At 41.4% G+C, this 24,826-nt stretch overlaps 1 protein-coding gene across 1 annotated transcript in view; it reads right to left on the bottom strand.

Annotated features, from left to right (window-relative positions):
- gpr158b (G protein-coupled receptor 158b) overlaps nucleotides 1–20,726 on the bottom strand; it is a 59,388-nt gene extending 38,662 nt beyond the window's left edge. Inside the window, exons 1-2 of the mRNA XM_071492117.1 lie at nucleotides 19,374–20,726; nucleotides 13,417–13,522 (exon numbers count right to left, since the gene is read on the bottom strand). Of these exons, the coding sequence (XP_071348218.1) occupies nucleotides 13,417–13,522; nucleotides 19,374–20,230 (963 nt within the window). The 5' untranslated portion in view covers nucleotides 20,231–20,726. The remainder of the gene's footprint in view (nucleotides 1–13,416; nucleotides 13,523–19,373) is intronic.
- Between the last annotated feature and the right edge of the window lie 4,100 nt (nucleotides 20,727–24,826).

The following is a 24,826-nucleotide window of genomic DNA, read 5'->3' as shown; positions in this document are numbered from 1 at the left end:
CATAAAATGCAATTTCAGGGGAAAAGCAGGCTTGGAATACTTTAACAAAGCTGTTGATCAGTTTGTGGGGATTTATCCATTTAGCAGTGGCCTTGATGATATTTACCTGACTCTCAGTCTCTTACAGTTTTTCTGAAAATGTGTACAACAAAAAAAGTCCCTTGAAAATCAGACTTATTGCCATTTTGTTCACCTTTAGCCTGAAACTGTATTAATGTCATCCAGTCTGTTTGGGAGAGGTTATATTCTTTCACTAGCATGTGCACTGCAGTAGTGTTAACTAGCACTAACATTTTCACAACAAAGCTCGGTGAAAATTGCTTTGCAGCCGCATTTGCCGACTTTGTGGCAGATGACAGATGGCAGACAAAAATAGGGCTCTACGAGGTCAAACAGCTTTCAACCAAGCATTTGTGAGCATACAATAAGAGCTAGCTAACCCTCAGCACAAGAACCTTAAGATATGTCTGATCTGAGTCACACCTCTTTTTCTAGGATGGACTCCTCTTTGTATAGTTGATAAATATTGTGAGCAATAGTGGATGTAGCCCTAACCACCCAGGGTGGCATCTTGTTAGGGGGCAGTTAACACAAAAAATTGTACCATTTGCTTGATCAGTTTTCAGTTGCTCATTTGCACATCACGTCAATGATATCATGTCATGTGGCTGCAGGGGCTCTTTCTAGTTTCTGCAGGTCTCTGCTCGCTGAGGTCTCTGCTCCCACTCTCAGAGGTGGTGAGAGATGGAGGGGGTAGTTTGACTTGACTTTGCATGAAGGAAAGCAAGACAGTTCAGGGTTTAGATTTCAAATTTAAAATGTGTGTGTCTTGTTTGAGGTGTGCAATAATTAGGTTCTCTTAAGTGTTCTTTTTGTGGGATAAAAGATTTGTGCAATTTAGTAGTTTGATTCACACACACACACACACACACACACACACATACACATACACATACTGTACTGTACTGTACTGGCTTTCATCCAGGGTGCAATACAAGGCAGAACCGCCACTGATTGTGAGAAAGAAGCTGTTGTTCTTTAATTTCAAGAGACTGACAAAAGCCCAAATGTTATGTTTCAATTGTTCTGCAATAAAAACCATTGTGACAAAGCTGTAATTTACCTTTTTCTACAAAAACAAGACTAGGTCAACACCTAGTATATGTACGTATATAGCCACACATAGGCTATTTGCCTTCTGCCTACTGTCTGCCACTTTAAGCCCTTTACCTATTTGCTTCTCTCCTACTCTCAATTCAACACAATATATACATTAGTAGTAATAGTAGTAGACAGTTGCTGTTTGATATGTTTATTCTATAGCTGAAGAAACACAGTAGTTATTTCAATGACTTAACTACTAATCGTGCACCAGTCTTGCCATTGTTATCAGTGGCCATGGTTCAGTCCATATGTTTTTTCAGGATTCCTAGTCCAATAACATGTGATCTGACCACGGCAGGGCTAAGATCTAATGGCACAAGGCAAAGCAAACCTGGATCCCCTGGTCAGTTTATTATGGAAAGGGCAGCAAATCATTCGGCTGCCGGTAAAAACCTCTCGAATGTCTGGTTCATAAGTTAACAAAGAAACAATCAAAAGAAAGCTTACCAGCAGTCTCATGTCTGCTTTATTCAGTGCTTTTAATGGTTATAATCACCGGATCTGTTTGTTTTGGAGAGGATGATTCTGTGGATAATTCCCAATAAAAACCTCCTGAATTACTGACACTGAAGGAATCCAAACCAGGAGAGGTTTACGACAATGGTGGTGAAGACAACAACTCCCATGATCCCATGCTATTTCATTCAAAGGTGCAGTAGTAGACTTTTATGTGTAACATCAGTGGAGCTCCCTTTAAACTAAGCAAATAGTGAAATATCGAAACAATAATCATAACATAACAACACAACAAAACCCAGCTAAGGCTTGTTAATCTGCCTAACAAGTACAAAATCACAGGTTTTAGCTTAACCCTCAACAGAACACCACATTACAATATCAATTGGTACTGTCACACAAAGTGTAAAACATACTTCACATGCTCATGAAAAAAAAATTCCCCCACAGACTGAAGTGCCTTCAACCTAAAAATCAATTATCTGTAACTTCCAAATGGAGGCCCCTCGTGTTTGGACTGCAGCCTGTGGTACCTGTTTCAGTTTTCGCACCGTGTAATTTGATAAAATGCTGTGAACACGACACCAAGATGGGAGTTGGCAAGAGAGAAAAAGAGGCAGAGAGAGAGAGAGAGCACTCTACGTCCCTCAGAGATCTATAAATACACTGAAAGCATTAAACCCTAAAAGCATTACAATTACTCTGTCCCTGGGGTTAGGAATCTGCCGGCTGCTGTTTCACAAGACAACCAACTACTGAAATAGTGGATGTCTGAGGAGACGAGTCCTTGGACTTAAGCCTGTCTGGAATTTGTCCATCAATCCAAGAGGCAAAAACTGAGATATAGCTATAGCTGGTTATTGATTGGTGGCTTGTTGTGGTTACAGTGCTGTGACTTGGGAGGGAGTCACCAGGTGGGGTGAGCTGAGTGTCCCTGTATCCTTAAAGGATATGAGCTGAGGGAACAGAGGTGATGAGATTGTAAGTTCACAAATTCAGGGCTCTGGTTTATATTCCAATTTTTTAAGGGGACAAGATGTTCAAAATGTTACCTCTGATTGGCTGTGCAGCCTCAGGAAAATGTGTCAGGAGTGAAATGGAAGTCTCACTCGGCATTTTAAGACTTATGAGATGAACCCTCAGTTTCCCCACACAGACATCTGGGTGGGTGGTCTCCAGCTCCCTGCATGGACTCGACTGGGAGGCCTCACTCAATTAAGATCCAACTGCTGCTGCCGACTTGACAGGCTCTTACATTTTGCCGTGGCAGCCGCTGAGCTGCAGGCAACAGATTAGAGAGTGAATGGTGTTTCTCTGTGGAGGATGAATTCTCCCTGACGACTGTCCCTCTCTGCTGTCACTCCTCATCCCTCCTTCCCTATCTCGTCCTCCTCTCCATCCTATATGCATCCTTGTCCTTCCACTTGCCTTCCTCACAACATGCTATCTCACATGTTTCATCAGCCTAATTAAAGATCAAAGAAGTATGCTGGACCTGCCAGAATATACAGCAGAGCAGAGGAGTGCTACTTGCAGATTAGTTAAAGAACATTGCAAATATCTTGTGTTTTTATTGGCAATACATATAATTGTATATTGTTTAGGTTAAGTAATAGTAACTCTCCAAAAAGCATGAATTAAAGAGGCACTTGTGAGTGTGGGACAGGTCGTTGAAAGAGTGGTTGAAATCGAGTTAGTAGAGGTAGAGATATCATATGTTATATGTAGTTATTGGTTCGAGTAAAGCTACAAAACCACAGTGATACAACACCTCCAGCACAAGTTTTAATTGGTGTTATCATCCTTATCAGAAAAGACAGCAGAGGGACTTGAAGGCAAGATTTGAGTGAAGCCAAGAGTACCTTTTTTCCTACCACTGCAACATCCCTTTCTTCCGCACTTAGTGTGTGGCCCTGCCCACCACAGTTTATTTAAGTGAAGATAGAAAAGGACCTCTCTCTCTCTCTCTCTCTCTCTCTCTCTCTCTCTCTCTATATATATATATATATATATATATATATATATATATATTTATATATCTGACACAAGTGAGCAGACTACAGACCTTTTGTATGTTTGTTCTGTTGGTCTGGGGATGGAGGTCTGGTAGTCCTGTTTTTGGTTTTTGTTTGTTAGTTTAGTTATTTTTACCAATTACCAATTTCTTTACTTGAACTCTGGTATGGCTTCCTCTCAATATGTTGCGGAACAGTTGTGAGCCAGATTATTCTATTGTGGCCTTAACAACAGTATCAACATCCATCCTGTTGTATGGATCTGACTCCTGGCGAGAAACCAAAGCTGATATGAACAGGCATCTTCTGGACTCACAAGATCGCCTCCTCTGAATCATACGGAAAAACCAAAGACAAGAACATCATCACCAAAATAACAGAGAGGGGACTTGTGTTTCCAACAGAGATCATATCCTAAAGCTTGCAATGAGATGCACTCCTCCAGGCAACGGAAAACCTGGAACGCCAAAAATCAACCTGGCGCAGAGCTGTGATGAGTTTGCCAAGATTAACTTAACTTGGGGGGAGGCTCATGTTGCTGCTGATAGAGAGCAACCGAGGGAGCTCTCTGTGGCCTCATGTTTCACAGGGGACAAAGAGGATTGAATAAGGAAGTCCAAAAACCCTGGAACTTAATCTTCCCATAATACAACTATATAATCATTTCATCAGGCATCTCTGTCAAACTTAATGTCCCTGGTTTATAACCCAGGCTTTTAGTGGAAAATACGAGGTCTTACTGTCCCACCAGAGACCAGGGTTTGCATCCAAGGTCCTGTCAGTGGTTAGGTATAGACAACAACAGTGTTTTGGTTAAGGTCAGGGAAAGATTGTGATGTGGCTAATACACAAAATGTTCGTTCTGACTTCAAAACCATAATGTGCTCTCGCCCCATATATGTCAGCAGACAGCGGGCTGCAGTCTACTTGACTTTCAACACAGCAGAGAACATTGCAAGTCTATTGGACATGTGAAAAATCACACTCAAGGGGTAGCCAGTGCTTTAGAAAGTGACGCCAACGGGTGCAGAACAAGTGTCCCTATGTGTCAATTTGGGAATGAGACTGGATTGGTTGAGTTGTACTGCCCATAACTAATAAACTGATCTCAATGTGCTAAATTGGTGAAATGATCCATGTCATTCAAAATAAAACCCTAATACTCAATACGGTGTTTCCTGAACTGTTGTTCATGAAACAGTGCAAAATAAAAATCAATCAATTTAAAATCAAATCAACTTTTTGTCTTCTTAGAACAGATGTACAATTTATAAACATGGTGTTTTGGTTTCAAATACATGTTATGATAATTGAAAAGATTACTGTTACTGTAAAAGCTTAAGTGATTTACTAAGATTAAAAAGTCCTACAGCTGAGACCTTTGTGAACCTTTCTCCCGAATGTTTTATTTTATTTATGTTTTAAAGAATAGAAGGATATTGCAAAAATCCCTTTTTAATATAAACTGTTCATGGTCAGTGCACCCATGTGTGGTAGAAGTAGCTATTTTAAACACTTGAGTAATAATGTTAGACTGTGTGTGGTATTTTTTTGGTTAATATAATTTTCATGTTGTGGGACATTGGCCCCACAATAAAATTATTAAGGTGAATAATGTGACCAAAGCAATTTCTATTAGAACTTTATCCAAAATATGTCTCTCCCTCTCTTACAGTGATTCTTTTTCTAAATGAAGCTGCATTTTTTAACATTTGCTTTAACCATCCTATTGGTTCAAATGTACAATGGAAGAAGAACTATGCAGACTGATTCATGCAAAGTGGAACAATAAATCATAACATAGGTCATGGATGCTGGATGTTTTCATATCAAACACCTTGCAGTGGCATACATGTTTTGCATGAGTGGGCCCATTTGGAAAGAAGCCTCTTAGTGCCACAGTAATGGAGGTACAGTATATAGGATCATTCAAGACGGCTATATGCTTTGATGATACAGTATGGGACATGCCTGTGAATTCATGCTCTGTTATGTATGTTCCCTGCAGCCTGTGGCGGAGAAATGCATTTTTGAATATAGAGATGAACCGAAAGCCTCTTACATTTTCACAGCTGTACACTAAAGCTTTCTTCATTAAACCGAGGGTGATTTACCTTGGTTTGAACTTTTTAGAAATGTGGCTTGGAAAAGCAAAAGCTAATGGTCTCTTTGATGTTGAAAAAAGAAAAAAAAAACTTAAACACACACACATACACACACACATGCATTGCCAACTGGTGTATAGATGCTCTGAGTCTTAAAACATTTCAACCCAGCTCCAGCTGTAGAGCTTCAAATTCCCCTGAGGAGGGGCAGAGAGCCTCTGGCAGAACAAAACAGAAAGAGGAGAGTGAAACAGGAAAAGACAGGTTTTTTTCCTGTCTCCTCTGCTCCTCAAGTCACCTTTATTTTACCTGCTAGAGATAAGGCAGGTAAAAACAGATCTTGTGAGTGTCTGCTTTCCTGACAAATACAGTCTGACACACCTTAGAAGACACTCCAATCCAGGATATTCCTTCTACCTAAATATCCTTTACTGCTACACAATGTCTTATTTAGCTGGATATCCTTTCCCCTTTATACAGTATTTATACTGACTTCAAGACTTTTGAAGCTTAAATCCTCTTTTTCTGCCATGTGCCTGAGATGATAAGGACTGTAAAAAACACACACAATAGAGCAATAACAAATATTTATATTTATGTCCCCTTTTTCTCCCCGTACAGCTCGCAGAGGCAGCCTGGTTTCCAGCAGCAGTGCAGAGAAAGGCCACATGAGTCCAGAAAATTAAATTTTCATATGAGAGGGACTCACACATCACTATAAAATAGTAGCTACGCTGCAGCAGGAAATAATGGTAACACTGCTTTTTCACAGTCTGATTATGCCGTCCATGTCTACATAAAGGTAAATCCATAAATTAGGTGCACATACACTGGAAAGAGCTGCAACGAGAACAAGTGAGGTCACCACTTAATGCAGAGGAGGATGCTGCCGAAGCATATAAAGCAGACAAGTTTTCTCATTTATGACTTGGCCATTTCATATGATGATTTAATGGGTTAGGCTGGCAAAGGCAGAGAATGACATGTTGACAGATGGTGGGATAATTTCTGGCTCGTCTTTCCTCAGAGGAGTTAATTGGCTTCAACACAATGGAGAGAGGGATGAGGTGTCGGGGTGTTAGAAAAGGAAAACAACCTGAAAACAAGAGGGGATAAGAGAGATGAGGAGGGGGTAATAGCCAGAGATAAAGAGGACGGAGGGAAATTTGGGAAAGTGTGGATAGCCATGGAAACAGAGAGTGTGAAAAAGAGCAGCAGCAAGAAGAGGAAGTGTGGCTGATCGAGCCCAGAAAGCAGGAGGAGAGACAGAGGGGGTAACCCTACTTGGCTGTCACAGCAGTTTACACTCATTAGCAGAGCTCTGCCTTTGAAGCCCTTTATCTCCAGCGGCATGTTTCACAGGACCAGGAAGAGAGAAAACACACACACACACACACACATACATACAGACGTGCATATGCAAACATGTTACACTCACACTGATGCCTACTTACATTCAAAAAGTACACACGAAGGGAAAAAACAAACTCAAAAACCTTCTCATGCATCCAGTCACAAATCACCCACACTAATCATTCTCAAATCCTCATCTAATTATATAAGCAGTGGCTCCTTATGTAAGATGCTTCCCCTACGACTGACTATCCATAATGCATGAAGTCTTGTATTTGGTTCATGGTGACACATCCTACCTTCCTCCACAGCCTCACTGTATCTGGGCAGACCAGAAAAAAGACATAGAAGAAGAAGAAGAAGAAGCTCTTGTAACTGAACAGAACAATGTTCAACCGTACATAACAAAATTCAAACCACGACTCCTGGTTAAAGGGTCACAGTGGTGTTAGGAGCGCATTCCTCACTGAAACCAGCTAACGCCCCAAATTTTTTTTCCAATCACCTGAGTTCACTTAATGACTTACAGATGCACTAATCAATATGTTTTAAATTATCAATGGATCAAGTGGACTATGTGTAATGTAACAGTGAACACTAATAGTGACAAACCCAGAGAGGATTACCACTGTATGTCCACTCAGTGTATAATTTTTTTCAACATGAAAGTGAACAAACATCTATATGAATATCACATAAATAGACAGAGATTAAGAGATAAGACAGGCAAAGTATTTTATAATATCTTAATTCATTTAAAAATAAAAGATTATTTTGCTAAAAAAAAAAAAAAAAAGAGAAGCAGCTATTTGAGAGGTGTAGCTGCCGCGGAGCAAAATACACACAGACAAAGTTAGCAACTAACGCTAGCTAGTGAATGTAGAGAAGCTACTAGCAAGCTAAAGAGAGGGGTCTCTTTCTTTCTTAGTGTCTTGGTGGAGACCAAAACAAAACTAAAAGGAGAGTAAATATTCAGCTTACATTTGTTATGTGGTGATGCTAACGTTGCTACATGTCTACTCATAAGCAGTTTTGTGTTTATACCTTTCTGTGTTGTTCCCATGTGGATAACATAGGAAATATTTCATTGTAATGGTCAAAGTAACTGTTTTATTATTGTGAGATATAGAGGTGGAGGGATAAATTGCAAGCATGCTCCTTTAAGAAAAAGAGGACACGCTGCTGAAAGTGCTCTACTACAACATGACTGAAGGATTACATCACAGTGTCAATGAGAGAGGACTGTTGTGGTAATGTTACCTGCACACTGCAGAACACATGATGCACCGTCACATTACCAGGGACTGTCTTATTATTATCTTTCTCTCTGAGACAGAGCCTCAGGGGGTGTTTGTACTCAATGAGGAAAGCAATGAGCCTCACGCTGACTTTCCACAGCCCATTTCCCAAACATTGCACTTTGTGAGATTCAGAAATGAGCTGTTTTTTTACTGGAACAAAAATACAAACATTTTTTTTCTTCTTGGTCTGTGATCACAAGCTAAAAACACTTTCCTTCTTTTTAATAAACTCTTGTTTTGAAATATTATATCATGTGTGTGGTGCACTCGCTGACATACTGTTTCAGCAAACAAATTAATTTTCTGAGAGCTTTTGACAGCACAGTTTTCAGACTTTGACTCGAATAAGAAAAGAGAGGCAAAGTCCCAGAAGAACTAAACCAAAGCATGGGTAATGGGTTAGCTGAACAACACCAATAAGCAATTGATTACTTCAAGTAGCAACAAGCTGGGAAAATAAATGAAAAGGGTGAAGCACTGAGAGAGAAACAGCACAAAAATAACACTTGACAGAGGAAAGAAGAAACGAGACCCTTCACATCCAAAATTTAAAACAATATCTAAAATTTATACAGCGCTGTGATACGATGAAACAGACACATCAGCAGCATAGTTTTTACCAGTCATGTTCAGAATAGTCCACATAATAATATTAAGTCAAAGACACTTGCATTTCCACCTGGTTATATTCAAGCTATACTTAAAGCTCTCTGTTTAATTATATCTGCTGTATATTCACTTACCCTTTGAAGATTATGACAACTCTGTTCCACCCACTGTGTTATGGCTCTCACCTCTATTTATGTAACCGTGATTTAATTGACAGCATGAAGATATTACAAAATCAAAAACTGTAACCTCTCATGTCTCAACACATACTAAAGGAGATGGAGGCGTTTTTGCCTCACTGAAACTATGTTTTATTTTGAAGGTTTTTATGTATTTTAGCCACACTGGCTCTGTGGATGGTAAAGCCGGTCTGTCACTTTGGTTCAGAATGATACTACTGGATGTATTTCCATGAAATCATGTTATTTTCTGTAGCCTTAGATGACCTTTGTGTTTAGCACTAATTAGTAATTAGTAAATTGCTAACATGCTAAACTAATATGGTAACCATGTCAAATGGTACACAACAGTGGTTCAGTTTTGGTGAAAAGATGTTGTCACCAGCAGGACCACATCATTTACTTGTTTGCTATCTGAGTCTGATTGCTCGCTAAAAGATTACATCCATGGCAAAATCTGGAGTATCAAAAGGGATAGCTAGTTAAAAATATAAAGAAATAAAAAGAAAGAAAATTTGAGCTTTTAGCTTTTAGCTTAGTCCTGAATGTTTGATCATTATCATTAAAATTAAAAAATGAATGTATTATAAGGCTGCTGTATTGTTATATGGGCTGCCAAGATTTTTGAGATTTCCAAGCGGGTCATGAGTTGGAAAAGGTCGGGAACCGCTGGCACACATGCTACATATGAGGAGCGTCGTTGTTATGGGCATGTTAACATGCTGATGTTACCGTTTTCCATGGCTGTCTTGTTGTTTTATAGCTTTATAATACAAAAACTCAAATATATCCCAGTGCCTCTGCTTCCACACAAAAGGTACAACTTCTGTTTGACTGCCCTAACTTTAAAACCCTGAGACTGACTGGGTGAACAGCTGCAATACGTCTAAACAAATACTGCAAACAGTCTGTTCCAAGATTTTATTACTCCAACTAGAGTCTTACATTTCTCTTGAAAATTTTAAAGCTTTATTATTTTATGTATTTTATGACTATTGTAAATTTTATTGTTCATTCTTTGTTTCTTAGTTTCTTGTATTATGTAGTTGTATTGTCTTTTGTGTTGACTGTGTCTTGAGACGGCTTCTTGTTCTCAGGTCTCTCTTGAAAAAGGGATTTTAATCGCACTGAGACCACCTGATTAAATAAAGATTAAATTACTCTATGAAATAATCCATAGCAGGACAAGATTGATGGCATTATTATGAATGCATTGTTTCATGATCAATACTTGTCCCCTCTAGCAAAATATTTGTAATGAATGTTTATAAAGTTTAAATTCTATAATGTTTTTCAAATCTTTTTATACAGTTTCCCACATTCCTCCATTTAAAACAGCAAGAGACAAATAACACTGCTGATTCCAGACGGCACTGACTCCTGCTTGGGCAAATATGGTTAAGTTCAAGTTTATTTACAGCATAAAAGCAAATGTTTGCACAGAGAAAAAATGTATAGATACACAAATCTGCCTATTAAAAAAACCCAGATACATACACAAAGAACACACACCTGAGATAATTCAGAGCATTTCCATCAAAGCGGTCAAAGATGGCCATGGTAGGTAAAAGGCTGTCCCTGCCCACCACTGTGAGGATGATAGAAAGACACAACACACACCATCCACACACACAGATCTGAACAGAAGAACTACAGGACTATCAGCGGCTCCGTTCAGATTTTATCAGGCAGCAGCCATGAGAGAGCAGCTTATGAAAATGGAACAATACAGAAGAAACAACACAACAGATCAAAACGAACATGGAGACCTCCCATGGATCCTTCTGTGCCCCCCCCCCAACACCATAACAGACTGAGAGGAAGGTGGGGCCACAGACAAAGAGCATGGTCAATTATTTACTATATCTTGCTGCAATCCATTACACTGCATTTATTATACATCATATGGCCAACGACATGCCACGCAAGCCTGAGCAGCTACTCTCCCCTGCTGGAGTCAGAGAGGCTTCCTGCAATACATCACATAAAACTAACGCATTGGCACTGACATGAGCGAAGTAGTGAACACACAGGCGACCCCACACACTGACAGGGGCACACACACACACACACACACACACACACACAGACAAAAAGAACTATCTCCTTGCTCTCTTTCTCTCCATCATCCTAGAAAGTGACAAAACATGATGTATGGCTGCTGCCAGTTCCATCACAGCGGTCGCGGAGGTAAAAACACTGCACCGCGGAGAATACACATACATAGCAATATCACCTACTCCCATCATCATAGACAGCAGCACACTAACTGAAGTCTGCAGACAGTGGACTGCTGTCCAGGGTTTTACCTTATCAAACATTTCACCATGCATGGTTGAGAACAGCTGTCAGGGCGTGGCTCATTCTACCGGTCCAGACTGAAATATCTCAACAACTACTGGACAGACTGCCGTGACATTTGGTACAGATATTCATGGTGCCCAGAGGAGGAATCCTACTCACTCCAGTGATCCTGTGACTTTTACCTCTAGAACCACCAGCAGGTCAAAGTTCATACACATCACGTGAGGTATCTAAACATCTATGGATGTAAGGGTCAACAAAACACAGTCCTCTGACACAGGAGGCTGCTGTTCATCTTCCATTTGAAACCAATAGTCATCGTTGTTTTGTTTATCCATGACCTTTCCATGAACTCCTCTGCATGTTTATTATTGTAACCATGACAACAAAGGTCCATCTTAAGGAAGCACTTATTTTAACCCAAACCACCATCTTTTCCTAAATCTAATCAAGTGGTTTTTGCATCTAAATCAATGGACCTAGACTCCGGGTCTGAAAAGTGAAGCCAATGCTGAGGAGCCTTAAACCTGCATTTTATCTAATGTCCATCAGGGGGCGACTCCACTGGTTGCAAAAAGTGGCAGATTGTATTGAAGTCTATGGGAAAATGACCCTATGTTGATTTGATTTATTACCACAGTAAACATTTTCCTAACAAGTTTATGGTCTCAATCACTAGTTTCAAGTCTTCTTCAATACAACATGATGTTCATTTTTTAAAATTATGGTCCCATTTAGAGGAAAATAGACAATAAAACAGGATATGCATTAGGGCGGGGCTATGATTGACAGATGACATTGATCTGTCTGACAATCAGGACAGAGTACAGAGCAGTTCAGACCCACCCCTCACTCCTCCTCAGCTCCACCTTCTCATCCAAATATGGTTTCTCCTTCTTTCCAAAAAACCAAGATGGCAATGGACAAATTACAAACTCAAGACTTCAAAACAGCAGTTCACAAACCAACTGGTGACGTTATGGGTGGTTTCCACTTGATCTAAACCTCTTCACCAAACCATGAGCGTCCCTGAAGCCCATATGTCTGCTTGGGTGCAGGTGGTATCAGAGGACCAAAGAGCTTTTTGCTGTGTCTCAAATCAGATACTTCAGTCAGTACACTCAGATGTAGTACACAGTGTACACAGTACACCCACTGTCATAGTCTATGAATTGTGACAGGATAGTCAGGAAATCATACACAGATGATGTGCACTCCCCTGAAATAACAATTACAACGTGTTTTGCTCACTTGACTTAAAATTAATCTTTTACTTTCCTGTATGTGCCGCCCTGTTTTATGCTGTCATAAAAAAACATTATGATGCCATCAGTGCCGACAATCCTCGGTCGCCAGTTTCACAAGTTTGGAAATACTTTAATGGTCCCTCCCCTTCTGCTACTTAGCCAAGATTGTGATTGTTGATAGTGAGAAGAGTCCATCATATTACACTCAGTTTTTTGACTGTTTTGAGTGCACCATCTGGGCACTTATGATGCACTGCATTTTGCCATATTTGTCAATGTGAACACACTTATGCACTCAAAATACCAAATGTCAGCCCTGTGACTGGCAACCTGTCCAGGGTGTACCCCCGTCTTCACCCAATGTCGGCTGGGATTGGCTCCAGCTGCCTCCCCGCAACCTTGTGCAGATAAGCGGTGAAGATATGGATGGATGGATGGATGGATACCAAGTGTGAGTATGGGACACATATGAGACGCAGCCTTAGTGTGAGTTTGAATCTGTTTCAGAGCATCTTTTTGCCACATGTTTGAGTGGAGTGAGGATGTAGTGAAGAGACTGAAGGGCGAACAAATACTTCAGTGTAACTGTGAAATACATTCACTTCATTTACAACACACCAGAATGACAGAATTGACAGATGAAGTAGAAAGAGAGAAATTTCCAAATTGTAGAGTGGACTCACTTCCATACTGGTGAGATTACAGCGGTGAGTCCCAGCGAACCAGCCACTGTTGGAGCACTGATCAATGTCCACATCCTGCAGGTTCACATCCACACGAACAACACCCCTGTCGGAGGGAAAGGAGGGAGGAAGGAGGGAGGAAGACAGGGGTGAAAGAAGCAGAGGGAGGTTCAAAGAAAGGAGGATGAGGAAGGGGTAATAGTGAAGGGACAGGAAATGGTGAGAGATAAAATCATGAAAATGATAAGGCTTGCAGAATCAGTAGATTGTGATAAATGATAGCAATGGGGAAGAAAAGACAGAAATGTATTTAATGGGAACATAAGAGATGCAAAATAGAGGCAGTAGGAAAGAAGGAAAATGAGGGACAGTCACCTTGTAGAGGGAATGAGAGGGGAAAGGGTGACCAAATTGTAGAGGATTAAGCAAATCAATGTAAGGGAGAGGAGGAAAGAGGAGGAGGAGGAGGCGAATGAAAAGAGCAAAATTAAAAAGAACAGGAAGAGTGACGCTCAGGGGGAGTAAGGTCAAGAGAAGGGGGGATGCAGAGAAAAGGAGAGAGGTAATAGAGAGGAATGAATGAAATAGATTGAAAGTGGGAAAGAAATTAAGAGTGATGGCATTGGGTATTGAAGAAAAGGAAGAAAAGGGTGAAGAAAAAAGAAACAGAATCCAAGTTGAAAAGTTCATAAATACTTTTAAAACAAGGTTATGCTGCTTCTTCTTAGGGGCACAGTGAGTAGAAAGACAGAGGATAGAGCACAATATCAAGCTGCCTCGAGCTTTCCCAATGACAATAATAAAAAACAGTGTGTCACCAGATTTATCCTTAAAGATACTGATTCACTTAGTTCAGTTTCTTAATATCTGTTGCCAGTGCAGATAGTTCTGCTGGTAGCTTTTCTTGCTTTCTGTTCCAATGTAATGTTGTAAAGACAGTGGTTACACATGCAGTGTGTTTTCTGCACTGTGCTTCTACTCAGCAACACTGCAGATGTGTTTTCCCATCAAACGAGAGAAAAGTCCTCACACTTTTTTCTTCTCTGCTTGTGGAACCCAAACACCTCTACAAGAATTTGGTGCAGTTTTAAGATCAACACATGGAGACTGCCGGCCTGTGCAGCGGTGAGCCATCACAGATTCAAGCTGTGAAGTGAATAAGGTTAAATACTGCTCAGGGATGTGACCGCACTACAGCATTAGAGGGAGAACTGCCTGGGACTTAAACCGGTGGAGCTAAGTTCACTTCAGCCATATATCCTCCCGTGCAGAGCCAAACCCAGCTTATATCTCTCTCTATTACTCAGGTTTTTGCACAAACACGTAAAGCATGTTAAGGCTTCTTTGATTTACCCTCTCCTGAACCTTTTTCTCCACCACTGTACCAGCAGTAAATTCACATGCACTCTCTCTCTCGCTCTCTCTATCTCCCTGTCTCTCTGTCTCTCTCCTTTACGGTTTTGTGGATGATCCTGACACCCGTTACCTCCATCTGCCTGCTGGGAAGAGGAACAAACAACCATCGGAGAGGCTTTGGCCACCGTCTCTTCTCAAGCACACAACCAGACAGAGTGAGAGTGAGAGGAAAACATGTTGATATGTGTGTGTGTGTGTGTGTGTGTGTGTGTGTGTGTGTGTGTGTGTGTGTAGGTGTGCACTCTGGTTTTTGTTTACAGGTCAAGGCTTGGTAGCAACTGAAAGCAGTGGAAATAGCAGAAAGATGTGATAGATGTTGGATCTGAGAACTGTGTGTGGGTCCATGCAATTTAACACAAAGCAGAAATTTTGAGCATCACAAAGCAAAATACAGCCCGCATTGACACTCAGTGTTATTTTTAGTCTGGTATTGTTGATGATAATCTTTAAGATCATGTTAAAATGTAGCAGTATTCATCATAAATTGTCAAAAAATGATGAAAAAGTTAAAGGTGTCTTCTACTGTGGTGTTTTTTTTATGGATGCTTAGCATTTAAACTTCTTTGCCAAGATATTTTCTAACAAATGACAGCCATAGTAGAGATAAATGCCAGCCTGTATCTCAGGTCAATGGTACTGAAAAAGATTGTTTTTTATTTCGTTGCTTTGCAGCATGAGGTTGATGGTGTGAGTAATCTTCCCTCCTCCCCGTCGCATCTATGGAAGCCCACATCCGCCAAAAATGCACGAAAATTCTGATTTACTAAGTCAGAATTATTTGAACTCGATATGACTTTGCACTTCATCATTTTAAATTAGTAAGTCTAATTTTAGACTCACTAGCTCATAAATGTAACTAACTCAATTCTTATCTCATATATTTTACTTCAACCTCATTTTTTTTTTTTCAGACAGAGATGGGCTTCTGTAGTTTACTCTCCAGGTGCTTTTGTTATCTCTCTATGACTGTGTACTGATCAAGGTAAACAGATCAAGTACAAAGCTCTACAGCATTAGCTCAATAGAGTGCTGCAGGGATGACTTTTTTGTTAGCTAACCCAGATGTTAGCGTCACTCTGGGCTGGTTCCCTCGACAAAAAGCCAATGGGATTTTTATGTGGGCTTTTGATTACTGCAGAAAGTAATTTTATGACACTTACATGTTTTGTTCAGCACAATAGTCTTCAGAAGTGAACGTCACTTTTGTGATTTTTGAAGCCTAAAGTAAAAAGCTAATGTCAGGCTATAAACAAACTGCACCACTGTTGCATGACTGCAATGTCTCCACCGCCAAACCCCCAAGCTGTGGTTTGATTTTCTACAAAAGCCTTTCCTCTTACAAAGTTAGTAATACTTTTTGTGCAGACATAAACAAAACGAGGCTGTAAATGCAGACTGGTGAGTTTTCGTGCTTTGCATGATGACAACCTCTGTTTTCTACAACGTGAATATGTCTTGAGCTTGTGTTAACCACAGACCTTATTTCAGCCATCGAACCAAAAACCCATTCAAAAAAACCTTTCAGGCTGAGGGAACAGGAAGTGCTAAAATGATAATTAATTTGCAGGTTTTGTGACTCATTCCTGCAGCAGTCCATAGCTGTTTTGTGCTGTTAATGTATAATCCAACCCAAGTATGAGGCTGTGGACGCTGAGTCTTAAGACTGATGGTGTCATTTGTTTGTTTGTAACTATTGTGATGCCTCAACATGATTGTGGTTCTTATTTACAGATTTCAAAATGGAACTTGTTGCACCTTTAAAGGTAGTTTCAAGCCTACTGTATCCTGACAGACAGAAAAAAATCTAATAACCCTTAACAGCACCACTAAACCAAAAAAGTGTCCTGCTGTGCCTCAAGGCTGTCTCCTTCTCTTTTTTTTACCTCATGACTATGGTTCATATCTGCAAATATTATTTAAGTTTAAAAGCCATTAGTCTTTGTAAAAGACTCTTTTTTATTATCCTCTAAATCTGGCCAGGAAGGGTGGTGAGAACAATGAAAAAAGATGAGACAGAGGTTGTTTTGAGGTAGAAGGAGTGCGTCATGGTGGAACTCATTCTATCATCTACACTTGCTTATGCTTTTCTGTCCGGAGCCAACCAACTTTCTATTTTTAGAAATGTCATCACAGGCGTGAGATGAGTGGAAATAATCGCAGAAAAGTTGCAGACCACAACTCATATTACAGAAAGCAGAGTGAGGCAGAAACCAGCATGCATCTGGTTGTGCAGTTGCAGGCAAACTTTATACTGAATTAGGGAGCGCATCTTTCATGCTGATGTGCTGGTCTTAAATAACCACTTCACTATGCTCCCTCCTAACTTGAGTTCTCCCTTGGCTCCCTCTGCTGACTTCACATCCGAGTGCCAAACATTACTCTTTGCATGAGAGTTAATATTTGATCTCGGAAATTGTAATTTGCCAAAATGCCTACTCAAGGTCCACTTAGTAGATTTTTAAGGGCTTTAAGGTGTACTATACTGTCCTCATCAGCAGAAGGAGTTTGCTAAACTGCTTTGGACAGGGATCTGTTGTCATCATTCATTGCACTTTTAGGACTTTTTGATATGTGAATGCTACAAAAAAATAAATAAAATAAGTAAGTGGACCTTGAGTTTGAAATTTGTTAAACAACTGATTACTAGGTGAAGAAATTTGTTTTCCTGAATTTAAGTCAAGGCTTGTGAATAAAATCATAACAGCTACTAAGCTCACTAGGATCCATCCATCTTACTAACAACTGCACAAACTCCAACCACAAATGAAAAACATGAGATATCACTGAAAGCTCTGGGGAAAAAACTGGTAAGTGTCAAACTACATTTCAATATACAAGTAATCCATTGTGAAGACAGAAAATCAGAAAACCTCTGCTCTCTCACCCTTTAAATTTTAGTTATTGATTAATTTTCAGTTAATAATCATTGATAATGATGTCTTATGTTGCAGCACACTGGAATCACGTCTCTGTATTATTGGCCTCTCTACCTTCTTGTGGGATTTAATACATAAATGAAAGTATCCTTCTAAATGTCACTACTCTTTTAACACTCACTCAAAATCTTCTTGGCTGAGCTTGACTAGGTGGTTGATTAATTATGAATTTATTTGCTGAATTAATTTAATGACACTTAACAATATCAGGCGCCTTAGGCAACTGACACAAGCAGAGCTGCCAGTCCTCTCGACTTGTTAAACATCATGGCATGTTGATGCTTTTAGACAGGCAATATTGTCCCAGACAGGCAATACATCATTTTGGGAGATGAGCAGAACATCACAGACAGATTTTCTGAGTTGTTACTGAAATTGCACTGTATCAGAAAGACACTTTAACTTCTGAGCTGCTGCAATAAATGTCTGTTGGATTTGTGTGTAAGCTAAAACTGCAGACCAAGATGATACCAATGAAACAGGTTCTGTGGTAACCCCACACTCATCCTCTTCACACAAAGATATATAGATACTGTGACGGTCCCTGGAGCAGGTAGTGATGCAGCACTTTGCTCAGGGACACGGCAACAGCGTGGACGTTTGCCAGCTTGAGGCCCAAATCACTTACACGACTGTTGCCTATAAACCACTGAGCAACCTGTTCTACCAAATAAAATCTCATCCAAGTTCAGTTTGTCCTATTTGTGCACTAGTTGCAGTTAAAGTACATTTTACAAAGCATTTTGCTTGAGGTGTAAGAACAATATTTTGTTAGATTGTTTGAGATTGAAATTTATTAACAGCTCACAAAATGATGGTGTCAGGGACAAACCTCTCTCTTTTAAGAGGTCCGATAGTATTGAACCACCCATCTTTTGTGATCCATCTCTACTTAGACTGATGTAAGAATTAAGTGCACCTGAAATTCAGAGTGGCTTCATGCTGCAGTAGTTGATCCTACACATTGTTTATTCATGATTTAATTGATCTTTTTGAGACACTCTTGCTCTGGAGCCTTGAAATACGAGATGCTTGGGTGTCTTTATACTCACACATACACACACATACACACACACACACACTTCGAGTCAGGCACAAAAGCGAGCTTGTATGAGCTCCTCCACCACCAAACTCAGTGTAAAGCCTGCAGTTGTTCATTAGATTGCAGGATACAGCAGTAGAGAGGCACAGCTGTGCTTTGACAGGCGAGCATATTAAATGAGAAAGGTCTACCTGTGTCTGTGAAGCGGCTTTTACACCATCTGTTTCTTGCATCAGGGCTTCAGTTCAGCAGGATCCATATTTACATAAAGTCTCAAAGTGCATTACTGTCAATCAATGTAGAGAACTCTCAATAGCTGTGGCTGATAGATGACTTTGTTAATGACTGTAGTGGTTTGAAAAGGTGGACTGAATTGAGTGTTGGACTTAAGAAAGTTTTAAAGGACGCATTTACAGCTGAAAACGTAGGGAACAGCTTAATACATGTAAATTGAATACATTATTTCTGTATTTTCAAAAGGAAAAAAGTGCTGTCAGAGAAAGAATCAGACACTTTCTCCCTCTCTCTCTCTCTCTCTCTCTCTCTGAAACACTTCATCTCACCTGAACTCCGGCGCAGAGTTGCTCTTCAGTCCATAGAAGCCAGCAGACAAGGTGAGCAGCCAATAGGGCACAAACGCCCCGTGTTCACACTCCAGGTACGGTGCCGACCACTTGATCTGGTTTTTGTCCAGAAGGTAACTTCCACTCTTGGCGCCCCACGCCTCCGGGACTCTCCTGTGCGAGTGTGGTCTCCTCCCGTCCCTGAACTCATTAAACCAGTCGGACTCCGGGCCCCTGCTCCCCAGGTGACGGTGCGCAGTGCCGGACAGGTCCTGCAGCACCACCTCTTTCTCGGTTCTCGTCGCCTGCAGGAAAACGTGGGGCCCCGGCGTCGGCGCCTCCGTGTGGAAGGTCACCACCGCCCTGTGGATTTTGGGGTCCCCCTCGAGGATGCTCTGCACCAGTGCGTGGTACCAGTGGATGTCCCTGCGCAGGGTCTGCTCCCGGGACCTGTTGGCCTGCAGGATCATGTTCAGGAAGTTTGTGGCGTGCGCTACAGTGTCCAGGATGCTGTGCAGGGAGTAGTGGGACGCGACGTGCAGGCCGCCTCTCAGGCTGCTCAGCTCGTACCTCCGGGAGCAGTTCACCTGCCTCAGCGCCGAGGAGTCCCCGGTGTGCAGGAAAGCGGTCACCACCCTCGGCAGGTCCTCCTCAATTTTGTGCGCCACCACCGTGCGCTCGGTGGATGGTACCGAGTAGTAGGTCGGGTGATGGGGCGGCTCCCTGTTGATGTTTTGGGTGCTGAAGACTGGTGGGTGCTTGTCGTCTCTGTCATTGTCAGACCACTCCACGTACCCGTAGTTTGAGCCCAGAACGAGTCCTGTCTGCAGGAGCAGCGGGACGACCAGGAGAGCCATGGTTCCTCTTCACAGGCGCAGCGATGACACCGTGGGCACTTGGCAAAGTGTGGCGAGCATAACCCACAGCCACTCTCCGTCTTCCGCTGTCTCACGGGACGAGACGCATGAAGCTCACGCCACAGAGCGCCCTGGATTCCGTCCCCATCATCAAGCTGGAAACGATGAAGGATTTCCACTTGTCATCCAGAGCATCGCTTATCCCAGACTTTCTCTCTCTCCTCTTGTCCGCTTCCACAACAGCACCGCCTGATCCAAACCGCTGCACAGACACTCTCCAGTCCTTTAACTAAAACAACACGGACTCCACATCGGTCCAAAATTCATTCACATGCAGCGACGTGAGAACCGAGTGCTCACGGTCTCTTTCCACTCCTCCTCGGAGAGATCCATGTGAGACGGGCAGGATGACGAGGGACGTAGCAAATTGTTCCTGAAGTTCCGTCCCTCCCAATAAAACCCTAATAGGCCACTTGAAGCGTCGCCCAGCGGTGTGTGTGGTTGTTTCTCACTGCCTGTCTGACGGAGGTGGGCGGAGCGTGGGAAACGACTGGAGCTGTCCGGTGTTGAAAGTAGCGCCCGTAGGAAGAAATGCGAGGGTGGAGGTGGTGATGAAGATGTTTCGGTGATGATGATGGAGGAGCAGCCTGCTGATTAGACTGAATCTAAAAATAAAAAAACAGGAGCTACAACATGTTTGCTGTTGCTTATTATATGTGTTACTGTGTTCACTACACGGCCAAAAGTGTGTGGACAGGTGGAGTTTACCGTGACTGATGATCATGTCAAAAAAAAACCCAAAAAAACATGCGCATTAAAAGGGTTACAATTCTCTGTTTTAAAGCAGCAGATGCGGAAATATCCGAACTTTTGTTGTCAACTAAAACTCTGAGTCCTACATTGATTTCCATTCATTAGTCGTTGGAGGCCTCCTGCCTGATAGATGCTTTAAAACTTAATGCCTCCAGTTTGTGGCACAGAGTTTCAGGTAAAAATTTATAGTCACTACACTAAAAGTGGGGACTTGAGTCACATGACTTAACTCAAGTCAGACAAATTTGACTTAAGTCACAAATTTGAGGAATTAGAACTTGTTTGAGACACGACTTGACATTGACTTGGTCATTCATAACTTGAGACTTGATTACGACTTGAGACAGATGACTCGAAAGTTCTTGACTTTTGATATACACCTAGAGATGTATAGTAACAGTAAAAACTAGAATGGCACCCAGTAGAGCACATACCTCCTCCTTTAGGCCAAACAATCCTACACATTAAGGAAAGTGATGAAAGAAATTCCGTGATCTGTCCCTTTAACTGGATCCAGAACCAAACCTGAATGGGTTATTCCCTGGCCCATGGCCCATCCTTTCACCAAGTTTGGTCCAAATCAGTTCAGTACTTCTTGCTGACAAACAGACACAGATCTCAAGATCTAGATTTCCAGGAAATGGCAAATATCAGTAAGATATCTAAGTAAAACTAAACTTTTCGTGACCACTGTGTTTGAACTGATTTAAATGTAAAAACTTGACATGTTAAATCTGAGCATTGACTTGACTTGGGACTTGAAATTTGAAGGTTAAGACTTAAAACTAGTGACTTACTCAAACCTCTGCTTCACACCCAAGCCAAGGTAAGTGGACTGTACTTCTACAGCACTAAATCATAGTTTTCCTCAAATTTTTCCTTGAATTTTCCACTGACACCAGTGTCAGCGAAGTGACCGTGTTCAGTCTCTTTCTCAGGACACTTTGATTTGTGGACCGGAGGAGTCAGGGATCAAACCACAAATCTTGCCATTAATGGACAAAACCTCTTGAGCCACAGCTGCTTTCCAGGGTTTATTTTGAAAGCTCCCTCCAGAGCCACAGAAAATATTATGCAACCATTTCACAAGTGGAGCAGTGCTACAGCAACAACAAAACTGAACATGATGTGTGAAATTTAAGAGCCTCCACTCTTCCGGTTTCCGACTTTCCACCTGGTTTTGGAAGCTGGCTGCAAGGATTTGCTCCCATTCAGCCACAGGAGCGTCAGGGAGGCGATGATATGTCCAGGTTTGCATTTTATTTCATCCCAAAGGCGTTGGTCCCCTGTAGAGACAAGTCAAGTTCTGTAACACCAAATTATGAAAATAATTTCTTTATGGACCTGGATGGGGGTTATGTGATGTTGAAAGAGCACTGTACTGTCAACTCTAAAATATCATTGTATGCTGTGGCTTTAAGATTTTCCTTAATTGGAACAAACACCAAGTCTAAAAATTAAAAACAACCCCAGACCAACAGTACAGAAAGAGATGTGGACAGTGGTGTGCAGATACTTTTGGATATACAATAAATAAAGTACGTTATTGGACAGAGACATAATTCACACATAGTCAGAGTCGGAGAGGTGAATTGTCATTTATATGTCATGTCCTTCTCTCACTCACAGAGAGTAAATAAGAGAGTGGGCTTTCCAGTCAGTGCTGCCTGTGTTCAGTTACTTCAGTCCATCTGTTGTTGATCATAAAAATCCACTCTGACATTCTCCAACGCTGATCAGGAGTCAGCCCCAGACTGTAAATGGGCGTTGCAGTGTGCAGCTCGCCCGGGGTGACTTGCAGGCCGTTGCCATGGCAGTAGAAGGTGACGACCACAGCGATCTCCCCAATCTGTCCGCTGCTCGCTGCAGACAGTCGTGAGAAAGGTAGCCTGGGCCTGCAGCGTCTACAACTAAACCTGCAGTTTACACCTCTCACATACATCAGCCTCTTAATTTGACATGTAAAAGACAGATATTCACAGGCAGACTGATAACCAGTCACAGAACAGATACTGGTTAGAAACTATTTGTAAATCACTATCAGCACTTTCCTTAATTTTTATGTTGATGTAAATAACTAAGCTCCATCAGAAAAAGTGTGTATGTGTTGGAGATGGTGAATCAGGCAGAGGAAAAAAGAAAGGAGAGGAAGCATCAGAGGGAAGGAGACGAGAGACGGTGCAGGAGTGACTGCTACTGCCCCCCCTATTTCATCTTCTTTTACAAGCTGCACTGCCTCCCCTGGCCTGATGAATATTTGATAGTTATTTGCTGCTTCATCTGCATGCTTTACAACTTGGGTCTGTACGACCGCAACAGTGGTAGAGGCTGCTGTGCCAGCCGTTCTTTCACCCACGCTCTCTGTTCTCCCAGCGGTTCCCTCAGATTACCTCTCAACATAGCAAGGGAAGGAAAAAAGTCATGAGGAGAAGGATATTTCCTCTGATGCTTTTCTTCCCCCCACATGCAGGTGTGCACTTTGCTACTGCGCCCATGCAGAGAGCTGCATCTGAATTGAAAGAAATAACTTTGAAAGCTGCTGTCAGCGGAAAAGTGACCAGGATTCAAAAGATGTTTTACCTAAGGAAAGTTTACAATGTTGTGCTTTTAAGGATTTTTTTTTTTTTTTTTTTGTTATAAATCTAGAGTCAAACACTAACTTAAGAGGAAATGGAAAGGCACCAATAAGCATCCCTTTACAAGTATGTGTGTGAGTGTGGGTTTTTTGCCATGAAGAAAACACTGAATCATTTTTAGAGGCTTCAAATGTTCTCCAAATTAGATCAAGTGCCTTGATCCAAATCACGCCAGTGTAGATTTGAATATTTATGGGCATGAATTATAGTGCTCCAACTATAGTGCTACAGATACAGTTTACTGTCATAACAGCATCTACTGATATTCACATCTGTAGATGAGCTAATATCTGTAGAAGGTGTCCACAATATCAAAAAACTCTTGTCAGTGGGAAATATTTCCAGGTATTGGTTACTGTATAGATGCTGGAAACACAGCCAGCACAGTGAGGCATATGTTTACCAACCTGTTTGATGATGGGTCTGAAGCGGTGATGGAAACAGCCACTCACGTCTCTCCCTTTTGATCGCTCAGCTTAGCCAGTAAGGTGTCAGAAAGGTGTCAGAAAATGATCAAGAAGAAGATGAAGAAGAATGATGAAGTGAAAATAAGATGTGATTTTTTTAAAGCTTCATTTTGTTGCAAAGTAGCTCAAACTCTGCTGCTCATCAAAACTAATTTGGAGGCCAATCAACCAGTTTTGTGGTGGTGTAAACTAGAAACAGGTTCAATGCCAATTTTCTGGCTGACACATCATCTTCAGCTGCCAGATGAAGATGAAAAGGCTGTTGAAAACTGTATCTTCATTATTTTTCCAATGAGAAAGAGTTGATGGGAGAGTTTATCAGCTGATGCATGTGAAAAAAATCCTCCTACCACCATTTACAGACTCTTCCTTCTATTCATCAAAGATAAATGTTTGGTGTTGCTATTGCCTCAGGTCATATGGAGTCCCTCAGTACCTCGCCTGGCCTCCGTTCTAAGTGACTATATGAACTCCCTTGGTCATATTGGTTCACTTTCCAATTATGCTGACAACACCCAGCTGTAAATATGGTTTAAACCAGATGGGCATAAATACAGTCTATGTTTAATACTGTAACAGCAGGTGAGACTTTATTAAGTCATATTTTAACTCAGTTACAGCTTTACCGTGCCATCTCTGTTTTATAAACAACACTGCACAGGCACAGACATAATATGGGC

This window comes from Trachinotus anak, unplaced genomic scaffold (genome assembly GCF_046630095.1).
Source record: "Trachinotus anak isolate AG129_WGS33_773 ecotype Australia unplaced genomic scaffold, CSIRO_AGI_Tana_v1 ptg000012l, whole genome shotgun sequence".
NCBI lineage: Eukaryota > Metazoa > Chordata > Actinopteri > Carangiformes > Carangidae > Trachinotus > Trachinotus anak.
The sequence above is the reverse complement of the archived record's forward strand: the minus strand, read 5'-3'. Positions and strand labels throughout refer to the sequence as shown.